This window comes from Polyodon spathula, chromosome 2 (assembly GCF_017654505.1).
Source record: "Polyodon spathula isolate WHYD16114869_AA chromosome 2, ASM1765450v1, whole genome shotgun sequence".
Lineage (NCBI taxonomy): Eukaryota > Metazoa > Chordata > Actinopteri > Acipenseriformes > Polyodontidae > Polyodon > Polyodon spathula.
In genome coordinates this window covers 42,098,144-42,125,940 of record NC_054535.1, presented here as the reverse complement: position 1 = coordinate 42,125,940, position 27,797 = coordinate 42,098,144, and the positions used below count along the sequence as shown (strand labels likewise).

Below are 27,797 nucleotides of genomic sequence, written 5' to 3'. Positions count from 1 at the left end.
CGGGTCAGTGACTCTGCATTGCCTGTTTAACTGCAGTGGGTGCTGGTGACCAGTGGTGGCGGTATTGAGTATATATTTGTTTGTCCCATTTCCCTCCATGGTTTCTCCTCTCCTTAACTTGGCGTGTGGCTCACACTTCATTATACAGTCCCATAGTCTCCCTCCATTAGGGCATCTCTCTGCCTTTTGGACGGAATAAATATTCCAGTGAAACCCAGGAGAAAAAACTTTTAAAGGGGAAGATGGATATGAAAAAGAGGATCCACCTAGAACTGAGAAACAGGACGCCGTCAGATGTAAGCTTTTAACGCTTAGTTTTACTTTTTTTTTTGCTTCCCTTGTGACCACATGGGTTTACATTTTTTAAAACCTTGTATCAAAGATAATCAATCTCTTGGTGTTTAGCTTCCCGTGATAAGGCTGACTGAGTGAGAAAGGTGAATTGACGCCATGCAACCAGATATTAAGTTACAGATGGCTTGCTTATTTATACTGTATAATGCCATTTCATACCCCGTGTGGTTTGTGTAGTTTTTCGGTCTTGTATCAGATAATAAATAAACGGTAACTTCTTTGCTGTAGTAGAGGTCTAATTAATATATTTCTCTCTGTACGGATAATCAGAAATGTGGATTTTATTTTGTTTTTATAGACCTTGGTAGCCATGTTTGTAATAGCTGAAATGGGTCGACCCTGGTTTTATTACAAAGCAGTTTATTTAAAAAAAAAAAAAAATCGGATCTAATATAAACACCTATCGTCGGATTTTCTGGTGCAGTTACAGTGAGGAGAAAGGGTGATTTTCAGGCGGTTAGTAAAATCTCCAACCTAATGTATCCAGAATTCAAAATATTAAACGGTGTGACATTTTCAAACCCCCTTGTTGGTTTTGGATATGAAACCGAGTTAAGTTTTAAACCAATTAAAATTGTTTGATTTTCCAGGTTCCAATAAGTATTATCCATATATTTTGCGCACATTGTATATTTTGTTTCCATAACTTTAAACTGGTTGTTTAGATTTTATGAAAAAAATAATTTATTGCTCAACAAATTTAACTTCAAAACATTTCTCCAGCAAAGTATTTAATTCCCGCCATCATGATGATGTAAAATTCTTAATGCAAAATACTGTTATTTAGACTTAAAGTATGTGTATATAGCGTGTATTGTTACATTTTGCATGTTATATATTACTACTATACGTTTCTTGAAAAAAGACATCGACAAACACATCGGCATTAAAAAAGCACCCAGAGTATTGTTATATATATATATATATATATATATATATATATATATATATATATATATATATATATATATATTCTTTGCTGTATCAGTAAAATCGTTATATATTTATTATGTAAAAAGGTAGATTTCAAAAACGGATTATTCCGCTTCTTTTCCACTGCATGTCGAAAACTCCGCGCTTAGTGTCTCAGGAATCGCCATGTTGTCACTGCCGTTTTGGAGCTCAAAGAAAGCAACTTTCTCCATCTTTGTCCAGCTAATTTCCGTTTAAAACATCCCCTCCTTCATTCTGTTTCTAACAGCTGCAACGTATTTTTTTTATTTTAGCCATATCGGTTAAAAAGTATATTCGTTTTAGCAATGCTGCTTTTACAAAAGCGTATTTTTATTTTAGAAAAGTGAAGTGATCATTCTCCCTGCAGCTGCTTGTTGTATCGACTGTGCGGTGATGGCGGGCTCTTTCTCTCTGCAGCTCCACGGCAGCGATGTGGCTCTTAAAAGGGCAATGGCTCAACACGGTACACAAATCATTGCCTTAGTCATTGCTGCACAAATAGATGCATTGCTTTTAGTTTATTACTCCCTCATGGCAAGCACGCAATAGGGCATGGATTAAGAATAATTACTGGTTCTTACAGTAAATGAAATATTTTATCAGGGGTTTCTTCGTTCATGCGATCACAAATGTTTTCATACGTTTCCTTCACAGAAGGGTTATAATGTTTTAAAAAGAGAACCAACCCCAACCTCCAGAACAACTGTTTTGTGCAAATGGTTCTATTTACCAACTTTGAACACTTTTTCCATACTTCCTGCCTTCTATTATTCACTCATAAACCACGAAGCAGCGTATTTCTTTGTCTACAGTAGTGTGGGAGGGCAGAATTAAGAAACGAGAAAAAAAAAACAAGCTGGGCAGGCCAAGCCAGATACAGTATGTCTCTGCTCCTGGCTCTCCCTGGGCACATTGAAAAGCAACAATTAAAGAATGGGAAAGACCTAGTTTTCAGAGCCCAACAGGAACAACAAGAAATGCTGTTAGTTTTATTCTCTACCATATTTTGCTAATCATATTGGATCCAACTGGTTAAGTGAAGATACTTTTGACATCTTGTGGACTTTGCATTGGTTTTTTGGATGAGGACTACTCTATTTCCAAATTCTGAGATTTCAGAACTCATAGATCTATGATTTATTTATTTATTCTTGCTTGCATTAAAATGTCTAAATTTAAAAACATGGTTAGGTGTCTGTGTGATTTTACTTTTTTTTTTTTTTTTAATACTTATTTTCATTCGAACTGAACTTGGGTTGATTTAAATTGCCAGTATGGTAGTGTGATGGTACTGAGACAATATTTCACAAAGGGAGCAGTACCAGGACTATAGGCTTAGTTGTGTGTGTGGTTTTGTACTTGATTGGTGCATAACAATAGCCTCCAGCAAGTTTGACAGGTTTTAGTGATGAACATATTACTAGGGACAGCCTTGGCTTCCTTTGAGCCATTTTCATAGCCCCTTAAGATGCATGATGAAGGCAGACCTGTAAATGGTAAAACTGGCATTGAAAATAAATGCTCCAAGCCTACCTCTTTTGAATTGTTTTCACAAACTATTCCTGACACACTCCAATTCTGGCTGATGCTGTCATCAGTTGTTGGTTATTTTAGACGTTACTGCTAAATTGTCAATATTGCATAAACAATATAGAATACACACACTAAGGGAAAGACCTGCCTGACTTAAATTAACTGAAATGTTTAAACGTTTACAGTAATTTAGACCAATGTAATGGTCCACATGAGGGCGAGTTGTTTAATTCCTGGGTCACGTGGAATAAAATTCTGGGGAGGTGTTTAGATAGTATAATATTTTTATAATGGTGTGTTCCTTAAAGGTTCATTTAACAACAAAAAACAGGAACTTGCACCCCGTTCACACTTACTGAGTCAGCCTTGGGCCGCCTCAAAATTTCCGTTAACAGTTGAGATTTTAGGAGGCCTAAGTGCTTTCACCTATGTGGCTGAAAACGAAGCCTAAATTGTGGCGAAGTGCTTGTCGGGAATGTAAACAGTGACGTAAACGCCGCATTCCCGGAAGTCAACATAAGAGATTGAGCTGGTAAATTTGCAGACGTAAATATGGCAGTCTTATTTTTTGCAACACTGTTGGTACTGTACTTATTGCATAAGATACAGTGAAGGCGTATGTTGACAGTGCAGTCGGTTACTGTGGGGGAAAAAAAACGATTGTGTTGTATCATGCGTAAATGCAGCAAACAAGGACGTGTACATTATATTAGTCACAATACAGATTATTATAGTAATGGTGACTGAATATGCAACGTCGTATACATTAGTTATCAATATTGAGATTTGCAATCTTAGCTACAATCTGAAATGTGTGTTGTGTGTATATATATATATATATATATATATATATATATATATATATATATATATATATATATATATATATAATTATACATGTGTGCAAAGATCGCGCGCAAGTTTTATTTTTTAATGAAAGCTGTATGATGAAGAAATAGTTACCCTTCATGATTGTCCCAGCATCATCATCGTCAAAAGTGTCTGTGTATTCATTGCATTCCCCGTTGCTATTTAACGGGCTGGAGATCGCCCTAGGTTCCATAAAATCCAAGATCCGTGGTGGGTTTATTTCTGGCCTGCTGCTCAGTATTTCCAAGAGTTCTCGGGCAAACTTGCAGGTTTTTACCAGAGATAACACTTACGTAAAGGAGATAGCTGCTTTTGCATCCAGGGCTCAAAAGACCATATATCACAGACATTTGCAGAGCTTTTTGAAATGTTATAGTAATAAAATAATGACTTGGATCGCATTATTGAGGAGTTTGGTGATAAAACGAGTGATCGGGAGAGTATCTACGTCTATAAAGAAAAATACAGCGAACAAGGGGTGGGGCTTAGCTGGAGATGCAGGACTGTCCTTTTGTGAATCATTATATTTTAAACCAGTTTTACTGTGGGGAAAATATTTAAAAAAGCACGTGTGAAAATAAATTGGACCTGACACGTCTGACAAGCTCTGAATAAATGGACCGCTAAGGGTTCATTTCTGCATCGTCCCAGGTGCTACCCCTTAAAACAGACATTGTTTTGATCTACTGCGCTCGACCTAGTAGGGAAGTGGTTTGAGGTACGTCTCCACACTGACGCGTTAAGGCCGGACTGGGTTGGGTTCACACGTGCAGATAGGCCGGCCCTGAGGCGGCATTGGTTCTTTAGGCCGTATCAAAAAGCTGGTCTAAATTTCACCCGGCCCAGGGCGGCCTTTTCATTTTTCAAGCGTTCACACATGAGAAGGCGGCCCTGAGCCGGCCTAAACCGCAAGTGTGAATGGGGTGCTATTCCAGTTAATTGTATATGGTCAAGTATTACTAAATAACGTATTCAAATTCACATACCCACACAACTTTGTATTAAACTGTAAGAAGAGATGCCTAGCCTACCTGTTTGAAGTGTGTCTTAGAGGTCCTTTTCTTTGGTGCAGTAGTTCCAACATACAAATAAAAACTGTACTAAACATAAAGGGCTGTTCAGTCCAAAAGCTTTCAGAACAATTTCAAGTGAAAAAAACCTTCTTAGAGTTTATACGTTTTTAAACGTTTAAAATTCCCATCCTTTGTGTTTACTTTTTTTGGTTGCTGAATGATATGAACGACATGTGATTTGAGGAGGGGAGTGGGGGTGAACGAAAAAGATAGCTGTAACTCATGCCCCTCGTCTGAAAGTGTCAGGATGATAAAATGTCAAAGAAAATTTAAAAAAAATGAACAAACACTGGAAAACAAGCCCAAATTCTAAATACTTCAGATTTGTTAAATTTGAAATTTGTTATTTCTCATTATATCTAGTTGTGGGGTTTGCCCTGAACCACAAATTAATTGGCTTATCTTTGGAGTGGGCTGGAAAACAAGCCATTTTCAATAGAACAGTTTGTCTTAATAGTTAAAGGTACCAAGAGTAGTTTAAAGTTGATACCGTGTGGGTAACATTCAATTGGAGTCTGTCCATTTTCCTTGATGTTGTAGGCTAAGTTGTGCTTGTTGTGCTGTAGAAGCACCATTGATTTACAAACCTTGTTTGCTTTAGCCTGCAGGCATAGAGAAAAGACTTTTTCTTGGTGACATGAATAGACAGTAAGTACTTCACGCAGCAGCAGCCGCAGCTTCCCGACTGTATTCTAGGCTTTCATGCAGATTAACCCAGCGAGAGATACTGCTTCTAATTTGCATAATTAATTGTGAGTGAGTTGGAGAAATGGGGCATGGGTTAATTTGTTTGATCACTTTTCTATCCGAAAAGATTGGGGAGGGGGGAGGACACACTTGAGTTAAGATTCCTTTAGATTAAGTATGCCTATCATTAAAATGCTATAGTATTTTTTATTATATTGGTAGGGTGGAAAAAAATGCAAAACAATTCGCCATGGTCCACTGGAGCCACTGCCTGTTGCTTGGATGCAAGCTCCCCTTCATGAATTTAAAACAAATAAATAATACACAATTTTTTTTTTCTTTTACAATGAGCCTTGGGAAGGGTGCACTAGTGTAGGCAGAGCTCCAGTGGGATTAGGACTGTATACAATAACCTACTGTTCTGTGAGAAGCTGAATTCATGGCTTTACCCCCTCAATGTCCACTGTCCTATTCAGAAGACAAACACATTGGGAATCTGCATGACCTTTGCAAAGGACTGTGGGTCTTAACCCTCTGTGCTATTTAAATATCATAAATTATTATTTCACAGTGCTTACTGGAATATTTCACACCCTTTGAATTTGCATATTTCAATTTGTATCTGTATTACCCCATTTATTACTGCCTCATGGATATTTGGCATGCTTGTTAAACTCATCCCCAGTGGCCATTTGTATATTGGTCTCCCTACACAGGCCCCAGCTTGCTTAGGATTTCACAGAGACGGCCCCAAAGGTACTTCCCTCAACATACCAAATATCAGTGCAGACACAGTAATAAACAATGACTTAGAAACACACATCATGGGGATAAGTGATAAATATTATTAACATTCACAAAGTAGCCTATTCCATTGTCATTCTGACTTGCATTGTCTGTTTTTCTTGCCAACAAGCAAGCAGTGGCTCGTTATGTGTTTATTAAAACATAAAAAACACTTAAAGGGTCAAGGGTAGATTCAATTATACAGAACTACTTTATGACAAATGATTGTGTTCTATGGCACTATTTAATTACACATCCAGATACAGGACACATCGGAACACACTCATTTGGGGGGGGGGGGGGGGGGCATTTAGACAGCATGTTGATTTACAGTACAGGTTTGTAGCCTGTTTACTGATAGTTCCCTTAATATTGATTGTTAATGTTCAGAATATATCTCTTTTCTTTAGTCAAAAAGATGAGTATGTCGTAAAATATAAATCCAGGCTTTATATTGTATTGAGTGTGAGTGTTGGCCTTTAACTATACTGTATTCTCACTCTGCTAACCACCTGTTGCCATTCATGCAGAAATAACAATGGTGATTACAGCTGCCTTCATAGTACATGGTTTTAATGGTTTGTATGTATGACACCAAAAAGCTTTTGTACAGCAGGGCCAAAGATGGTAGAGTAATGTTCATAAATATACTTTTAGATTGTACCAAGAATTATATCATGCAAAGAAAACTTTCTGAACCAAATAACACATTCTACTTTGTGTTTATATGGTGCAATATTATACCTTGGCAAGTGTTAAAAAATGAGGGCTCTGTTGTGCCCAAAAAACTGATTCCAGTTGTAACCTTTTCTGGAGGTGAAAGGCTACTACAGCATTAACCAACTGTGCCACCAAGTCCTCCAAATCTAAATTGTTGGAAATGGACTGTTTTAAACCAGTGAATCAAGTACTGCACGCACAAAAACTGCAAAAGCTCACATGGCAGTGATAATCTGCTCTTTGAACAAATTATTTTAAACCAACCCTCATTTGAAGTTCAGCAGTAAACCTTAATAGAAACATGGAATTAAAATCAGTCTGACTTTCCAATCCTGATTCATTAAAGTGACTGTGCAATTATTTCTCCCTGCTGTGCATTGCAAAGACATACAATGCTTAGGTGTCATTGAATGCTGTTATCCTCTGCAATTTACCTCAAGATTGAGTAGGCAATTGAAATAAAATTCCATTTTGCAAAATTAAGTTATTACAGTATATTTTAAAGTGCCCTTTTATTTTTGCTCAGAGAAGCGTTTATAGGTTTGTTTAAGCTTAATTTCACTAGGGAAGCTTGTGTTCTGCAAAGGTGGTGGGGATGCCTGTGTTATCCTTATCAGTCAGAAAGGCAAGTGACTGAGCCCAAGACAGTTCCCTAACCAGACCAACCCATACAAGGAGAGTCATTGATGGACAAGACAGATTTGCATGAGGTAATGAGGAACCCTGCCTGCTTTTCAAAACCAGTCGTTAATATTCAGGGGAGGGGTTTTGACAGAGAAAATCTGCCAACTGTACAAAATAACCAACAAGTCATATACATTCTCTACAAATACAACCCCCCCCCGCCCCAAAAACGTGCTTGGTAATAAACACGGAGTTGTTTATATTTTAGAGAGGGCAGTACATGTCAGATGTCAGGCTGCATAGAATTCCCACTGTATAAGACTTTGACTGAAATGCGCTGTGCAGGCCAGGTTGTGCAGAATAGCAGTCTTTTAATGAAAAGTTTGGTCCTTGCTTTTGCAGATTTAGGCCATTGTTTTTGTTTTTTTGTTTTTTGTTTTCCCACACACTTAGCGAGTGAATATTTAGATCTCATGTTAAATATGGGTTTCTGCTTCCAAGTGGTGCATCCAGTAAAGGCGTTCTGCGTGAGTGCAGGATGCGCCCTATAGCCTGGGCTTCGCCGGTTCGAGTCTGGGCTATTTCACAGTCAACGTGGATGGGAATTCCCAGGAGGCGCCGCTCAATTGGCTGAGCGTCGCCGGGGGGAGGGGTCTAGGTCAGCCAGGATGTCCTCGGCTCACCGCGCACCAGTGACCCCTGTATTCTATTGTAAATTAAATGTAAATAAATGATGTATAGAGTTTAATTTACCTGTACACGTTTATGGATTTTTAAAAAAAAATAATTTCGTATTACATGCAGGAAAGCCGCAGTAAGATCGTTCCTTTAAAAATGTGCAAAGATGATGAATCTACCGGTTAATCAACTAATGCCCATAAATTAATAAAAAAATTGAATCAAATGACAGCCCTAATTTCAATACATACGTTGTGTGTTTTTTTTGTTGTTTTTTAACTTTATAGTTAAGTCTTTACGATGTTAAAACGTAATTTGCTTAAATATTAGGCTTTCTTTGCTTAGAAAGTACTAACCAGGGGTAATTTCAGGTAATTTAGTGCTGGAGTACTCTAACCTCATACCAGACAATATTATTCTACATATGCGCCACAAAAATTACTGCAAGTTAATACTAGAACCGTCGCTGGCAGTCATTATGGCGGTTGCTTTTTATACATCAATATTAAAATGAGACAACTATCAGATACAACTCAAAAGTTTTTTATTGAAGCACTTCATATCAAACATCTGCACAACCGAAACACCATATTTAAATGAACAATCAAACATAAAAGGGTATATTTTGAACTTGACATATATAAAGCAGTACTTTGAAAAGCTATAATAAAATAAACATTTAAAAAAGAAACTAGTCTGTAAACTAATTATCTCTTGCTGCAGACATTCGCTCACTTTCTAAAACAATCTGGTTAGTCTCTTGGAATCAACTGCATCAATACAGCACCATTTTTATGTATGTATGTATTTAATTAATTCTTATGTTATTTGCAATGCTGTGAGTAGTAGGCGTGCTCTGGAGAGACAGCAGATGTAATCATTTACATAAGCAATATCCACACATCTTCGACCTGATGCATGTGCAGTGAGCGGTTGAAATAAGTCAGCCTGGAAAAGAGCCAGTCGGGAACAGGACAAGAACAAGTTGCCTAAGATGACTGCATGAAAGCAGAACCCTTCTCTGCTCAGCAATATAAGCTACGCGACTGCTTGCAAATAGTCTCACCGAAGTTCTCTCTGTAAACTGCCTTGGCTTCAGAGTGGGAGAGAACTCAACAGACAGGTGGCCGCAGATCCTTGCGCATTCTTCAAGACGTGAAAGACTGTTTATTGACCCACTGCACCATCTGATGGCCTTGTTAAATGTTACAGTACTGAGGGTTTGGCCACTGATGGCATGCCCAGTTTTTCATAACTGATTTTGTATTTACATGGGTCACGCATTCTTCTTGAAGTTAAATGGGTATTTTTTTTGTTTTGTTTTTTTTTCTCAATAAAATAGTGAGGCACCAGCAAAATAAGCTACTTTCTATATTCTTCAAAATCAAATAGATTTTTGAATACAATACAGGCAGTAATAATAAACATGCAATGTTTGTTTTTAGTGCCAAGTTGGCTTTGTATTGGACATCTAGACAGAGTCTTAAAAGGGAAATGTCTGTAGAATTTCAGTGATGCCTACTGCTTCCCTCCTCCAGTTCAATATCATGCATTGAAAAAAGTAATAAATACTGAATATAAATGTTAGCTCTTGAAGGCTACAACTACAACAAAGTTCTTGCCCCTTATGCTGCAGCATGAATATATCAAAATCAACACCTTTTGAGATGATATAAATGGTAGTCCTAAAAATAGAATTTCAACTGGAAATCTTTGAAAACAGTAAACGAATTTGTTCTATTTAAAAAAAAAAAAAAAAAAAAAAAACCTGCATCCTGATGGAATGTACTATTACAAAGTACCACCAGACTTATAATAATAAAAATAATAAAATAATCTACCACAAACAATGCAATAAAATTGATTTAATGTAACAAAAACAGATTAGATGAATTAAAGTTTAGATGAATTAAAAAAACAAAAAGGTGTAGCCCTGAAAGGCAGCCATTTACAGTGCTGTAATTGAAGAGCTTGCAGAGATAATAAAAAGTAACAAATAAAAAAACATTTTGGATTGTAATTCCCTCAACTATTTGTATAGCCACCAAGTGATGTGTATTTAAACTCAGATGTCTGATCTGAAAAGGAGCGCAGATTCTATGTGTTTCCAAGCTTACTCCTGACCTCTTGTATTTACCATTCGAGAAAGGCCACGGATTTAAATCCTAAAAAATCAGAGCGACTCTTCTAGTGGTACAACAGAACACAATTCAGTTTTAATTCCACTGAAGGGGCCACAGCAAAGATCACTTGCAGCAAGAGTCTTTACATAGCTGAAGTTAAGAGTGTGCATATGATCCCGCCTCCTCTAATCCACAGTTGAACAAACTCATTCTTTCCTGCAGAGAGGATAGTAAAGCAACATTTTGCATCCAACTAAATAAAACAAAAGATGTAAATTATCAGAGGAGTTTATTTCAGCTCGCTGATACTGTTGTTAATTTTAGCAGGCTTCTTACACATGTTGTTCGTACCTCTAAGGATTGGGGGCAGAAAGAAAACAGACTGGCTTAAATCGGTAGTGGGGAGAAGTTTTAAACCTACAATTCAATGGTAGTTCTAAAATGTCTTATTCATACATATGTTTAACCAGTTTCAAGCAAAAATTTAACTAAACTGAGAAATCTCAGCTACTGTTGGGCAGTGTGTAAATTTTGCCTACCAGGTATTCTAGTATTTGAAGGCAAGCAGTTTGACAGCTGGGGAAGTAGATACAATTGGTAACAAAGTGTTACTACCTCTGCATGATTCAGTTAAGAGTGTAACTAAATGCACCAAGAAAGTAACAGAAAAACTCATCTGAGGCTTGGTGGTCCAGTGATTTAAAGAAAGGGGATTGTTACCAGGAAGTTCCAAGTTCAGTCTCAGCCACTGACCCTGAGCAAGTCTCTTAACCTCCTTGAGCTCCGTCCTTCAGATAAGACGTAAAAACTGCCGTCTTATTGTAAGTGATTCTGTTGCATCATTCTGTTGATGCATACATAGCTCACCCCATAGTCTCTAAGTCACTGTGGATAAAGGCGTCTGATAAATGACCAATTAAAAAAAAAAAAAAAAAAAGATAATCTGTTTACTACAGTGTGAACTTTTAAAATAATTTAAAATAGATGCTGGACCATTGATTGTTCTTATTCACAATGCAGCAGAAGATCACTGCCTTCTAGATATGTGGCTGCATAATTCCAAATAAGTTTTGCAATTCACAAATGTAGTTTGCTGCATTCATTTGAGCTTTTAGTGTGTGTGTGCCTTTTAAATTTAATCTACAGTGTATGGGCTAACATTTATGTATTGCCCTCAGTGTGAATTAAACAGTTTTATTTATTTATTTGTTTGTTTGTTTGTTTCTGATGACTAAGGTGTTTCAACCTGAATTTAGCAGCCAGTTTTCTGCTAGAGGTATATGTAACCTCAGTCGGCACATGGATGCTGCTTGTGCTTACTAATATAAAGGCACTTTGGCTGATGTAGCTTACATGTCTATGGCAGGCAGCCACAATGACATGATTTATGATTGCCTTTTAATATAAAAACTATAAAGCAAATATATTTCACTGTGTAATACTATTAAAACTGTATGCTATTAATCTTAATTTTATTAAAAGCATGAAATTAAAATTAACATATGTGGAAGGGTGTGGGGAAAACACAAGGCAGACACAAATCTCAAATATGAACTACTGGCACAGGCGCCCAGAGTTGTTATTCCACGCTCGGTTGGCAGGTGTTGCTGTGACAGTTCGGTGGCACTCTGCCGGCAGTGGTATTATACCCCATCTTCGTAAATCATACACGCAGGTGTGTAAATCAAAAAACGAATAAGTAAAAGTCGAAAGGAAAAAGGAAAACGAGACACTTTAAGGAAAAACTACAAAATAGTGTGCAGATTTTTAACCGCGACTCATTGCTCCGTCTAGCGGTGGAAGCCCTGAGGAAACAGGCATTGCTCTATATCCTCTCTTGTATACTGTGGGATGGCTCAGCCCTGCTAAGCTAACTATCTAAGATAGTTACAAAGTAAATAACCGGTGCGTGGCATGCTTGCACCACCGGGTCTGTGTGTCTCATGCTGGAGCTGCCGCACTGTCTCCCCGACTCTCTGCTCCAGAGTTTCCAGTTTCACTTCGCAGTATCAGGATTGCGCGGTGAAGTCATGCTCCACTATACTTCCTGGATGAGCCAGAGAGGATACAAAACGGTGCCTTTTTATTTACCCATTCAACCCGTATAGTGCCACTCCCCAGCCAATGACAGAGTGTATTTCGATTCATTCACAGCTGACTCCTGTCATCAAGACATTGCCTGACAGCGTGGGAATACACAGGGTGTCCGAACCCCATACAAGCTCGCTCAAGAGCCCGCCGACCAGTCCAGATGCCTCCCCTCTCACAACATCTCATTTCCTTTCTTTTTGTCTAAAATTGACACTGGCATCGTCTTTGTTTTCAAAAAATTACTGCGGTTAAGTAATGAAAGCACGTCAATCAGTGGCGGTGCCGGACTTTCCCTGATGAGGGGGCTAAGGAGGGGCAGAACAGAAAGTTGAGGGGGCTACACCCCACTTTGTGCAGCCATACATAAAATGCATTCTAATCATTTTCCGTGTCAGAAGTGGACCAGGGTGAACAGCACGCATTTAAACAACCTAAAGGAAAGATGGAAGTTACAGGAGAGGAGTAATTATTTGGAGAAGTTAAATAATAATAATAAACCTGTTAAAAAAAAAAAAAAAACTTTAGTGTTAGGTTATGGAGTGTACTGATGCGAATGGGAATGAATGTGCAGACTGAGAGTGTGACTAAACTAATGTTTATTGATTTGAGGATAGCTTACATACAGAGTTGTAAACAAGGAAGGAGAATGGTTATTACCAGACAAAGTGCAGTGATAACTTGTTGCTGTGTTATGGCATGTTGCTAATAATGCTTGTTTAGGGACAAATGCCCTGTAGCTAGCGATGACCTTTCAAACATGCGTATCTGTAAGTAGCATTTGTAATGAAGGACAGTTGACACCCGACAGGCCAGATGGAAGGCTCTCGCAGGCCTCTAATTTGAAGAACACTTAACTTACAGTATCTCCTGTCTTCTTGCAATGCAGGTACGAGAACTGGTCCTGGACAATTGCAGGTCGAACGAAGGCAAAATTGAAGGCCTAACAGCAGAGTTTGTGAACCTTGAATTCCTCAGCTTAATAAATGTTGGCTTAATCTCTGTTTCAAACCTCCCAAAACTCTCCAAATTGAAAAAGGTAAGCCATTTGTCATGTGCTAGGATTTATCTAGTCTAAATGTGCAGGTGCATTTGCGTGTGCAAGGACTGCTTTTACTTTGTAATGCGTGTACCGCGGCATCGTGGAGGAGGCTGTTTTATTGTGACAGCAGTATAAATATAGCCAAGGAGCTAAATTAAAAACATTTGGTAGCTCAGCTAAAGCAAGCACTGCACCCTCTTTTGTTAAATTAGTCATTTATTCCACCTGTCTGGTTAGGATCCTGTTATCTGTGACGTTGTGCATTTTCACACTGCAGTTAAGACTTTCAGAGAGAAATCTCATGTCCTGTGCAAACCCGTAATGCACGATATAGTTTAGTTATTTACTGAAGATGTTCTTTAGCCTAGAAAAATGAAGCACCATCTACTTATGTCTGCTGCTACAGGCTATTGTCTTTGGAGTGGTGGGTGTCGTTGCCCTATCCTCCCTGTAAATTAAACAGAATTTAAAAAGTAGTGGTACTATTTGGATATACAGATAGAAAAACAGAATGCCTCATACCTCTGTGTACACCTGGAATCTCACACTGTTAATGATTTAATGTGAATGAGTGGTCTTTTCAAGTTAACAGAACTGTACTAGCGATTCTGTACATGTAAACAAGTAGGAGTGACAGGCAGCCTTAATTTGCCCCAGTGTTCAGATACTATGAATAACCTGTGCTAAACAGTGACTAGTTTCTTACAAAATGTCATCACTTGGTTAAGAAGTCTATTTTGGTAAGAAAAAAGTTCAAGTATTTAATTTAACTTAATAAACTCTCTACCCCCCCCCCCCCCCCCCCCAGCTGGAACTCAGTGACAACAGAATTTCGGGTGCCCTTGATGTGTTAGCAGAGAAACTCCCAAACCTTACACATCTAAACCTCAGTGGAAACAAACTGAAAGACATCAGCACGTTGGAACCCTTGGTACGTGTTTATTAAGCAGACGGGGGGGTTTACATTTGGGCCTTGTGTCGGCTTGGCTGGGATAGAAGAAATAGCAGGGGTGGTCGTGAGAAACCAGGGGCCTAGGTACACAAGCTATCAAAACACAGAATTCAGGGGAAAGGTTTAGTCGTGTTTATTTTTATGAGAAATATTGCACACTTCAATAGGTAGCTGTTCAGATTAATAAAGGTTGGACTATCGTAATCTAATGGGTTTCAGAAGGAATTGTCTTGCTAAGTGTAGAGTAACATTTTACTTCCCGTTGACTTACCTGTAATTCTTTAAAAACAAGTGAGGTTTTGTGCGTTTCAGTGTAATGGCCTCAGCCTGTCAAACGTGGATTGAAGTCCCAAGGTGTGTATGTAACATGCAAAAAATTTTTTTTTTTTTTTAAACCCTTTCAGTCCTTATCTTAGCGCCGTTTTAGAGTTCTTAAAATATTGTTGGGACTTTATAGTCCCATTTACCAAAATATGTCAAAAAAAAGTTTGTCCTGTTCTCAAGCATACACGGGAAAGGAGATCCTCTTTGAATTATGTAACTTCATTTTGCATTCTTGTGGAATAGCAGTGATCTATATGTCCAATGTGTAATCCTAGCGTATAGCTAAGAGAAAACATCTGTTTTGGATCCATCTTTTGCTTAAAATTACAATGGAGTAGAACTGTTGCCATAAAAGCTTCCCTCTGTGTACTACCTGATGGATACTGAGACTCTCCTGCCTACTCCCGTTCACAATCTCACTTCACTTTTCCTTCAGAAAAAGTTGGACAACCTGAAGAGTCTGGACCTGTTTAACTGTGAAGTGACGAACTTGAATGACTACCGGGAGAGTGTCTTCAAGCTCCTGCCCCAGCTCACGTACTTGGACGGGTACGACCTGGAGGACAAAGAGGCCTCGGACTCGGACGGGGAGGTCGATGGCGTGGACGAGGATGACGACGAAGGTGAGAGGAAGAGGAATAAATAGGAAAAACGCATAGTTCAAAATTACAAGCAGGGCTCAATAAGAGTCTCTGAAGTTTTTTGATAAAGCGCAATTGTTTTCTTCATGCTTTGGTACAACATAATACATCCAACAAAAACCACAGAAGAAATTGAGAATGTATTCTAGTTTGTGTTGAATGTGTACTTAAGTGGTCAAAAAAGCATGGTAATCAAAGTTTTTTTTTATAGTGCTGCCTATTCCCTGCATGGGAGGCATATTCACAGTGAATGGGGTATATACTGTAGTGGAGGCACTAGTATATGTATTTAGCGATCCACTTACCCAATTGGGATGAGTTTTTATAACAACACTCTTAAAACACAAAGATACAGATAATACATAGATTCAACAGTACTAAATTGAACATGTTTTATATATAAAAACACAATTATGCCCCTCCCTCCAAGATTGGGACATGCTGTGAATGCTTGAACCATGGTCAATGTGTTTTTCAAAAGCTTCTTTAACCTAACAATGAGAGCAAACTCCAGTGTTTTTAAAATTCCCTTGCATCTTCAGAAGCTCTCATACTTCATAGGGTATAGGGATATTTATGGCGGTTTACAACTTTCTGGCCCCCTTGGGAGAACACATGGACAAACGACGTGTGTGTCTCTCCAAACAAATTAAACTTTCTCAAGGAAGTTTCAGAAATACCTCTATTGAAAGTGGTTGCACCATACTCAAGAATAATCTTTAAAGCACAAAAACAGAAAAAGCATAAAAAACTGTTAAATTCATGACTGACATTGAGACTTTACAACTGTGTTTGTCTGAGCACAAGCAAGCTGTTCACAAACTTTACACACTAAATTATTTTAACTACAAGTGTGTCTGTTCAGATGGGATATCTTAAGGTGTTACACATAAACAAACTAAGGAAAATCAGTTGAATATGGGGTCTTAAAAACAAACAGAGAAATGGGTTTTGAATTGCAACACAGGTTCTTGACCTATGCATTTTAAACGTGAGATTTCCAGTGGTATGTCCCAATGAATACTACTGTTCTATGCACCACATGCTACAAAGATGCAACTGAACGCAATCTAGCTATCTTTGCATTAGCCGACTGAGCAGTTTATACTCCCCTCAGGTGAGGACTTGCAATAGTGTAGCATCATAGCAGAAGAACATAACAAACAAGATGTTCGGTCTGCAATTTTTCAAACACAAGTCGATGGAAGGAAGCTGGCTTTCCTGGTACACAAAACCAGTGTGGTGAGCAATCTCCTTGGGTGAGCATAACCAGCCTAAAGCTCTTTTCTAGGCAGGGTTTTGAGTGAGTTTTCTGCTATTTGGTCCATCGATGCTCAACCACAAATCCATTGCGATTTAAATGTTTCTATTGTTAACTTTAACACCACTGTGTCTGCCTGTTCCCTCCTGAGTAGAAGGCGAGGAGGACGAGGATGAGGATGGAGAGGATTTTGATGAAGAGGATGACGATGATGATGAAGACGAAGAGGAAGTAGAAGGGGAGGAGGATGATGAGGAAGTCAGTGGGGAAGAGGAGGTAAAGACACCTGTCCTTTTAGTGTTGGAGCATACCTGTCTGTTGATACTCTAAACGGAAAGCAAGTGTAATTAATTAAAGGGTTAGGACTTCAGTTCTTGTCTCAGTAGTTTGAATGCTGCATATCCAAAAGCTGTACTTGTCAGTCTTGTATTATTCATTCAGTTGTCTGTTTTGCTCAGCTGTCTTCTCCTGGGCAAATACATCTGGTTAATGTTTATATAGGACAGCCCTCAGCTTGTTCAGAGGTACCCTGTCGGATATGTTAATACAATCAAACACATAACAGATCACCCTGGTCCTGCAAACTGTTTGTGAAGTTTAGCTCGCCTGTGCTGCTTTTAATGTTGAATGCTAGGATAAGGCCCTCCATACGTGTACAGGAGACTGTCGATTTTAATATCACACTCACAAATCAAATGGCTTCAGCAGTCTTGCTCTGCTGATTTAGGACAGAATGTGTACATTTTCAGTTTTGAGAGAGAGTTGTGTAGTTTTAGTTGAGGGGGTGGGGTTGTGTGTTTGTTTTGTTATTATTTTTAATGTAATCAATTTATTTAACAACAATCATACTGTGGTAACAGCATTTTCAGAGGTTTTGTTATAGAAATTACAATTTGCTAGTAAAGTTTTTGAACTCCGCAGCCAAACAATTAGACACACGTTGCCTGTTGAATCCTTGGAATCCTTGGAATTCTGTCAAAGAACTGAAAGGTTTGCAGTGAGACTGGAGATCTTAAAATACCCTCTAGTGTCATGGGGCTTCCAAAATTGTATTTTAAATATTTCAGTAGTTTTGTTTCCTTTTGAGCTTTGATGAAAATGTGTTTATTTTTTATAGCATTTCCTGCAAAGCTGTATCATCATAAAGGTGCACTTCAAGGGAATATGCAACTGATCAATTCACATAGATTAAATGGAACAATAGTGTGCAGAATTCCACTGGGACCCTATTTAGTTCTGCTGTGTTTTTACGGCCAGTGGTTTTATTCTATGCCTCCTCCAATGAGGTGGAAGATTGTGAACAATTAGCAAAAAAATGTTCAGCCATATGTCTCGAGCCACATATATTTCCCCTGCTGAGCCACTTGGCTGGGTGGTGTTTCAAATGCTGGCGTCTTGTGTGACTGAAATGCCTATTGAAACCTTATTTGTTTCAAACTATTTTAAAATAAAACACACAAAGTGACAAATTGGTATAGTTTCTGTCTGTGCATTATCTCGCGAGAGTATTACCCCAGTACAAGTCATGAAGGGCAAGGCAGTGTTGCCTTCGTTGGGAGTGAAGATTCGGGGGCACCAAGGCAGTTCTAAGGGGCAGAAAGGCAAAATCTAAATCTAACCGAAGGGCAACATTCAGAAAACAACAAAGAAGGAACCGGAGAGCCTATTATGTTGATGACATTTTAATTCAAACACAAATCAATGTTTTCTGAGGGATTCATGCACTAATTGATACAAAAATAAAATATCACTTTTCCATTGTGAAAATAAAATGGTATAAAAATTTAAAAAACAAACTTTAATGAAAAAATACACCACTGACTAATGCATAGATTAGAATAGAGGCTTAGATACAGCCTTAGCGATACAACAGCACAAATAAGCGATGTCAGTGAAGGGAAAGTTTAAAAGGATAGATTTTTAGGCAAACTGGCCAAAGATGTGCACATAGCTGGAGTTTACTAACAATAGTGGTCAAATGAGTTGTTCGGTCTGCAGTGTTTACCTGTACAAACAACAGCTGGATGTACATAATGTTAGCTCTTTACATTTGAGAGACTTTTCGCAGTTCTTGAAATTTACAGTTGCAAAGGATATGCAGTTTTGTTCTGGTGCATTGCTGGACAATTAAGAAAAAAAATAAAATGCTGTTTTTAAGCATGCACATTCTAACCCCTTTTGTGAAGGCAGGCGTTTTACTAGTTAAAAAGCAGAACTACATAAGGTATTGAGAATGTACTTCACAAATAAAAGAAAACAAGAAATCGATTCACTTCTCAAGATTGTTTTGTTCGCTTATGTTATCTCCTACTTGTTTCATAACGCAGAGAGCTGCTACTTGACCTATCATAGCTACTTGCTCTGTGTTTTTGTTTTTGTGTAAGAATTTGAGCAAAACTAATAATTATCTACCTGTTGTGTTCATTTTTAGCATTGGTGGTTTTTCTGGGGGGGGGGGGCAATAGAATTACAAAACGGCAAAAGTCACTGAAATATCTATATAAATGAGCAGTAACAGCAGTAAGAAATGTTTATTGCACTGTTACATTTTAAAGTATTGCAATTAAGCCCATTCTGTCAATTCAATTTCAGTTTGTCTAATGTTGTTGTGCACCAATTGCTTATCTGAATTCTTAGGTAAATCCTAGAGCACATTCGCTGCTGCTTTAGGTAGGTCCTCTCCCTCCTTTCATTTTAAATGTTTCTGAGTTGGACCTGCCAGTGAACACGTGTGATTGAAAATTCCATATTGAGTTCAGTCTAACAGCGTCCCTCCCTCTGTTTGCCAGTCATTAACCAATGATAGAGTCTGTCTTTCTCGTGGTTTAGTGCTGGGAGGTGCACGGTAAAAAGAATGGCAACAATAATACATTATGATAATGAGTCATTTTCTCGCAGGACGAGATTTGACCAAATTGCTGCCGGTGCATTGGTTATTTCGTGCCCTGCCAATAATATCAAGCTCGTCAAAGTTCTGTAAAACTTCAGCCCTTAATTTAACCTTAAAGGCCGCCACACCCCAGACGCAATGCGTTTTTTTCATTGGGCGACTTTCGCAGCGACATGTCCATACATGGCAGAAGTGACAGAGGCAATGCAACAGATTAGAAAACTGCTAGATCAATAAAACTATAAAAGTTGCTATTGACAAAGCTATGATCAAAACTGGTACACATTTCAGGGTCCCCAAGTGGCTCCTCCAGGTAAGGCGCTGCAGCTGGGAGCGCAGGATGAGTGCCGGTTTGCCGGTTTTGCCTTTCACAGAAATGATGCTTCTGGAAGGCCTTTATAAATGGAATGCTATTGTATTTTGTTATGTCCCGCCAATTGCTCTGGAATGAGAATCAGAAGTTGTGTAAGGTGCAAGTGTAACTGCAGCATCCTTTAACATTGTAATCTCAAGGTCTTTGCAAGGTCCTTTTTTAAAGACTTCAGGGAGCACAGCTGCCACATCACAATTATAAACCTGAAGAAATTACTCCGTACAATCATGTCTGAGATTAACAAAACCAAAAGGAATATCCTAGAGAACTAAATACTAATTTCAACTTTTTTTTTTTAAATGTATTTATTTAGAAAATCAGACATCGCTACAGGACTTTTTAATTTTTTAAATAATCATTATTATTATTTTCTTAATATACATGTTCATATATATCCTCATATACATTCAACAATACAGCTTCAATGACCATAGCATTGACTGTTGTCTTTTTTCGAAAACTTATTCAAAAACAAATCCAATGTTAAATATTTTTGGGGTTTGTAAATGTAAGGGCACATAGAAGTTAATATCCAGTGTTATCCAATCAAAATGCAGTAGAGAAAGTAGTACAATGGCTCACAGTGCAGTAGAGCAGTGGGATGTCTGTTACTATTGCTGTAGCACATATCATAGCACTCTTCTTGTGTTTTTTTGCAGGAGGAAGATGGACAGGATGGAGAGGTTGATGACGAAGATGACGAAGAGGAGGCAGATGAAGGTGAGTTGTCTGTTTTTTCATTTTAATGAAATTTGAATGGAGTAATTTGAGTCACTAACAAATAAATTAAATACTGCAGTTTCCTGCTTTCAATTTTAATGTATATTTAAACCAAGCTTTGGTTGGTTGTTTTTATAATTGTTGTTGGCAGGTAAAATGACAACTTGCTAATAGTTTATGAATAACATTTAAGCAACAAAGTTAGTGATAAAATAATCAAAATAGGAGTGTACTTCATCTTTTTACACATTTATTTAATGTTATGGAAAATTTATTTAGTCTTCCATAAATGTACATATGCATACTTTTTTCAATGAAAAATTTGTGTTCACATATTTGACATATGGGCCCAGCCTTGGGTACAGAGCAAGTAGAATCGCTTGCCCCTCCCCATTAAGGTTTTCCAAAAAACTGCCACATTTCTATCTAGTTGTAAAAAATAAATAAATTGGGCTTTCACTTTTTCTATCGCATATGGCAAATTAATTGCTGGTTTGTGTGCAGAGGGTTTTTTTTTTTGTTTTTTTTTCTCGCTCCGTAGTTCAATGTCTATGAAGTGTGCTACACACAGCAATGCAAACTTTTTTTTTTTCCTGTTTCAGGTGAGGAGGGCGGTAAAGGTGAGAAGAGAAAGAGAGAGGCTGAGGATGAAGACGATGATGAAGATGACGAGGAGGATGATTAAGGAAGCCAACCAACTCCCCTGCCACCCTCCTGTATTTCCACTCACTCCAGCCCAAAGATGTCCCTAGAAAGACTGGTTAGTATTGGTTGAGCTGACCTGTGGCTTTGTGACACTGGAGCATGTGCCAAGCACCATACTACAGATGTGACACACCAGCCCCAGGCCTGCCGCCTCAGAAAGGAGTTTTAAGAGCTGCGTTCCTTTCAACATTTCACATTTCTACCATCAGTCCCGAATGCAAACCCCCAAGAGGACTTTGGGTATATTCAGTATGGGTCGGTGCTTTTAATATTGTGTTGGGGGCTCTTAGGCTTGCTTTTGTTTTGGGTTTTTTGTTTTTTTCTCTGTCTTCTCTTTTTTCCTAGTAAGACTATTGCTGTAGCAGCCACAAGAACAGAGGCTGTGATTGAGTCATGATTTAAAATGGCTACCTTTTTCAACAAAAAAGGTTGTAGCAAAATTTTTACTTGATGTAAGTCAAAAAAAAAAAAAGCTTTGTAAATAAAATCTTAACATTTTGCTTTTGTTCGCCCTGCCTTGCATTCTTTGATTTGTGTAATTCAGTGTTTCTATGCATTCATCCTATCTGTGCTGTTTCTATGACTTCAAAAATATTGCATAAACTGTCACTTGCATCATTTTACAACATTTTTTTTTTTTTTTTTTTTTTTAGTGTTGCCTTTGTTCAAGCTTGAACGTAGTAAAAACACAAAAGAACGAGCAGCTCAGTCCTAGTTTTTGTTGAAGGTTCTTTTTTCTGCTGAACTGTTTTGTAGGAAGAACTAGTGTTTTTAAATACTTCAATTAAGAATCCAATTAACTAATGTGTAATAGTTTCATTTAACTGGCACTCAATTATACATGAATTCCTTTGAGTTCAAGATTGTAAAGAAAAACAATTGAACAGTTCAGCAATCTGTAATAGTCAATTAATATTTCAGCTTCAGTGCTAACATCAATTACATGTAAAAGCAAGCATTCATCAATTGTCTAAGGTCTTTTTATAAGACTTGGTACGCCCTTAAATCAGTAACTATACTATGAATATGCAAGTAAGATAGCTGACTAAATATGAGTCACTAATAAATATCCAAGTAAATTCTCTTAATTCCAATTAAGATATTATGAAATTGTAACTAATTCTTGAGCATCTGTTATTAAACATATTTATTTTAATTTGAATTCATGGTACAAACTTAACACCCACTTTATCCATTATTTAATTAATCAATTGGTAACTTTCTTTAATGGCAAGCCTGGTTAAATATTAGTTTTTTTCCAAGTTTATTGAAACATCTGGGGGTGTTCAGCTGGAATTATTGGAGCTGGTGTATCCAAGTTATTTTTTCTTGCTCTCCTTTTCTTGTCTGACTGACACAGCCTCACAGAAACAAAGTGTTTTTTTTTTCTGTGACCTTCATGCAAATTGGGATCTCTTTGCTTCAAAAACCAAAACAATTATTGTGGCACTAACAACTGGATGCTGGGACTTGCTGCATAGCAGTTTCACCCAGTCCAGGTTTTACTACAGTGTATAGGGAATAATCTCAGGTGTGTCTTACTAATCTCATACTAAAACAAAGAATGGTTCAAACTGCGGTGCAATTGGGAGTCTTATTTCCATTCCTATAATGACCATGCACTTTACCACCTTAAATGCAGAGGTCTGTAAAGTTGCGCTCGCCAAGACTGCCACTGACATAACAAGCAATACCAGTATAGTAGCTCGATACCGTACTCCAGAAAGAGCTGTAGAGTAGTATCATATGATTCCTTTCTATGACGGGCATGCTGTCCGCTATGAACTGGCAGAGAAATGCTCCAGAAATGTGTTTTTTCAGGCAAGCTGTGGGCCACAACAAAAAACGCTTCATTCACAGTCATCCTCTGGCTGCTGAAATAAACGTCTCTGTCAGCCCACATCCTTTATGACCTCCAGTCGGGTGATAATTACACTGATGTAGCGAGTGCTGCTTGGGGTGGGAAAAAAAAAGCAAAGTGAAAACTGTAACTCTGTAAGGCTGGCCAATTCATCATCTCCGAGTAGTGTCTCTAAATCTTGCTGCTGTTTTTACCTCTGGCCAAATTAACAATGGAGAGCACACACTTTTGGGAGACCTTTTTTTCTGAGTGGCTTACCCATTCTTGACACAGGCATTGTAAGTTTTTTTTTTCATATGAAGGTAAAAATAAAAAGAAAATATCTTTAAAAAAAAAAAAGCAAGCTTTTTTGTTTTCAAACGGTCAGACTGTAATAAATCAACATACAGTATCAGGATCTTTTTTATATTTAAATTATTTCAAAATTCTATAGACTGGCCCTTTTGAAAGTATAGGTTGTGCTATTTGCATTCAGTGGAGGTGCTTTAAGGTTTAAAAACGAAAGCCTTTGACATAGGGTTGAATGCAGTGTATACAGTACTCATTTTATATTGGTCTAGGAACACCAGTTTAGTTTTGTGCCTTGCTGTGATATGTGAAATCTGTCACCATGACAACTGAATTAAGGGAGCGTGCTGGGCCAAGGCTCAGTATTAGCATAACGTCTCTAATACCTTTGTGGTGAGATTACAAAACGGGAGGGGGGTGGTTATCACAAACAACAAATGTTTATCAGGCTCACTTCTATTTAATCACTTTATATTGACATTATCCATTGTAACCATTCATCTGGGTTGTGATAAAAATTAAATATGTATGTGCATGTAAGGTGGAATTTCTAAAACAGGTACTCATTTTTTGTGTAAACACTGGAGTAGTTCTTTTTTTGTCATGCGTTGTGGCAAAGTGGCTGGTGATTGTGAACAGGTGTAGAGGTGATGCAGTGCAGGAGTAATCACGGATAATTGTAATCCGTTGGGAAAGGATTTTATTTTAATCCGGGTCTGGTGACCAAAAAGAAAACGCTCCAGCAATACACAACAATGTGTATGGCGCGGAGCAAATTAAACGGGTTTACAGTCCCAAGCAAAAAGTGTTATCTGCCCCACAATACTAAAACACGGTCACCAGTCCAGGGTGTCTGTATTAGTGCTCGTGGTGGGTGATAACAGGCTATTTTGTGACAGTTCGTGAAGTGCAGTTCCAGCTTGTGCTGGCCCAACAGCAACAGCTCCAGAAAGGGTTTAGCCGTCTGGTGTCTGGTGGTTCAGCAAGACAATTACCAACACGTAAAACAAAGAAACACTCATAAATATTCTTTTCAAAAGTGTTTCTCTGGCAGTTAATACTGCGGCTGTCTCACTCCTTCCAGGTATATGCACAAGTGAAGGAAAAGATTACTGATTCTCAAATATAAATACTTGTAAAACCTTGTAGAAATTTTATATAATTGCGTGTGTGTGTGTGTGTGTGTGTGTGTTGGAATGGTAACCAGACAAACAAGTAGCTAATGTGCAGTGTAATTCAGAATGTGCGCAACAACATGTGAATTAATTTCTCTTTGTTAAATGTTTTTATCTTCATGCCAACGCATGAGGCTCTCCTCACGATATTCAGTCGTTTTTTTCCTACTTAGTAAGCAGACACTGACATTTAAATATCCTCTCCCCTAAATGATTATGAATTGAGTAATCTGCATTGGTATGGATGAAATCAGAACTGCATGCAACGCATTTCCTGAAAAGTATGGCAAACACATCGTGAGGAAAACTCATGACTTGTGCGTGTAAACGTCGCCATGCTCACAATGTGTAGCTGAACTTTTCCTGTTTATTTACTTTGAAAAGTTTCTGTAGGAGCAGCACACTATACAGCAGTTCACTCGCCTATCTTGGTCTGCACCTATTAAGTGTCTCCCCATGCTTTATTTGCTGGCCTTTTCTACTAAGAACTCCATTCAACACCTGCATTACTAAAATGGGGATAGGTGAACAAAACAGAATAAAATAGTCTTGTTGTGATTTAACACGTGTGAACATGAAGTTGGTTTTGAATAGTTTCTGCTGGATAACACTGAACATCAACCTGGGGGGTTAATCCATCTTAGTAAAGCTATGTAAACACAGGAATTTCTTTGGCTCTGTTTTTCAAGGTCTTGTGCAAACTAAAATAGGCCCTGCTTCTTTTATCATAGTAATATTGACATAGTGGACAGAGGGAAGAAAGTTACTATAATACAGTATCTACTGTTACTGTACATTATTGTCTTACATTCCCTTGGCACTAGATGGCAGCACAGGCTATTGAACAGTCTTGTGTTATGACTGCTTGACCAAAGTTAAATCCGTTAAAAGTTTGACAAAGTCGCATTGTTTCACTGTGTTGCTTAGCTATAGTTGAACTGCTCGTGCATGCTTTCAGGAGGGGATTCAGTTTACTTTATTCTGCCCCCTGCTTTTCCAGTGCATTTCAAACAATCACAGAATTCAACTGGATTACAAGTCTTTTATTTGAGAATAAATAATTAACAATCAGTTGCGTACCAAATGTACATCCTTACAGGCTGGTTTGAAAGACCCTGGTTAGTATGAATCTTGAACCACCTTATCTAAGGTATGCTGTGTTATACCAAGATTTGTGCTAATTGGGGTATGTGAAACCAACCGGAACAGTGCAAAGTATAGCTAGACATACAGTAAAGAGTGAGCAGCTACCAAGATCTGGGAAACACCCCCCCACACACACACACACACACACACACACACATATACATATACATATATATACATATATATATATATAATATATATATATATATCTATATATATATATAATATATATATATAGACAATATATATATATATATATATATTTGTGTAATATATATATATATATATACATTATATATATATATATATATATATATATATACATATATACATATAGTATATATTTATATATCATATATATATATATATTATATATAATATATAATGTATATTATATATGATATATAATATATATATAGCTATATATATATATCTATGTTATATATATATGGATGTATATATATAAATATATACATATATATGTATTATATATGTATATATATATATATATATTATATATATATACATAAACATATATTATATATTATGTAATCTATATGGTATATATATATATAAATATTTATAAATATATATATTATGATATATATATATACATATATATATATATACATATATATTATATATATATATATATATATATATATATATATATATATATATATACATATATATATAATATATACATATATATATATATATATACATATATATAGATATATATATATATATATATATATATATATATATATATATATATATATATATATATATATATATATATATATATACATATATATATATATATATATATATACATATATATATATATATACATATATATATATATATATATATATATATATATATATATATATTTCTGTATATATATATATATATATATATATACATATATATATATATATATATATATAATACATAGCTATATAGTATATATATTATATGTAAATTATATATTATAATAATATCGATACATATATATAATATAAAGTGTACCAGTTAATTGGGGTACAGAAATTGCCAGAATCTCAAGCGAAACACCCTTTATTTATTTATTTAATTAATTATTTTTTAAAACTTTAAATAAAAACAAAATGTACACATTTGAAAAGGTACCATTTAGCAATGATCACATGTTTTTGTTTTTCATTAAAAAGCATATCAAAGTTTTTTTTTTTTTTTTTTTACAGAAGCAATCTAAAAAACAAATTCAAGAGACAAACAAAAATCACAATTTAAAATGTAGGCACAATAATATACTGGGGTTCATAAAATTGTCCAGCAACATTTAGTGTTGATGACCAATATAGTGATTTAAAAGCACATGTTTGTAAGTAACAACAAACAATATGTATTGTATTGCTCATGGCAAAGCTGTTTGTTCAGACAGTCTTGTGAACAGTCACACAAAACATATACACGGAACAGAGATTCTGTAAACGCTGAACTCAATGAATACAGCACTACCAAAGCATTGCACAAAAAAAAGTTTAATATGACAATGTTTAAGCCTTTTCAAATTAATTTTTATGTGCACTAAATAAAGCACAGTGGTGTACAATGTGTAAGGCAGGGGTGTCCTATCACAGTCCTGGAGGACTATTCCACTACCTTCAACGGGTAAAATGAGAGAATTAAACACTTAATGGAGTGGCTACTGATGCAAGGGATAACAACAGTTATAAGTGCTGAATTGGTGAAAGCAATATTAAGCAGTATTAGAATATTAAACATGTCCAGTTGCAGCCGTCGAGGACTGGAGTTTGGCATTTAGACACGAGACACTATTACCTCTCCACATTTCGAAAATAGCTATTTGTTCAAAATAATATAAAATGCCATCGATTTTCCACCTTTTAGCATTTAAACCATGTTAGTATTAACAGTTTA

At 36.9% G+C, this 27,797-nt stretch overlaps 1 protein-coding gene across 1 annotated transcript; it reads left to right on the top strand.

Moving 5' to 3' along the window:
- Nucleotides 1-88: 88 nt before the first annotated feature.
- On the top strand, nt 89-21,896 carry LOC121296636 (acidic leucine-rich nuclear phosphoprotein 32 family member B-like). Its single transcript, XM_041222397.1, has 7 exons — nt 89-296; nt 13,380-13,529; nt 14,341-14,463; nt 15,245-15,431; nt 16,865-16,986; nt 20,633-20,693; nt 21,296-21,896. The coding sequence occupies exons 1-7, from the start codon at nt 243-245 to the stop codon at nt 21,376-21,378; spliced, it is 780 nt and encodes a 259-aa protein (XP_041078331.1). The 5' UTR covers nt 89-242; the 3' UTR covers nt 21,379-21,896.
- The last annotated feature ends 5,901 nt before the right edge of the window (nt 21,897-27,797 follow it).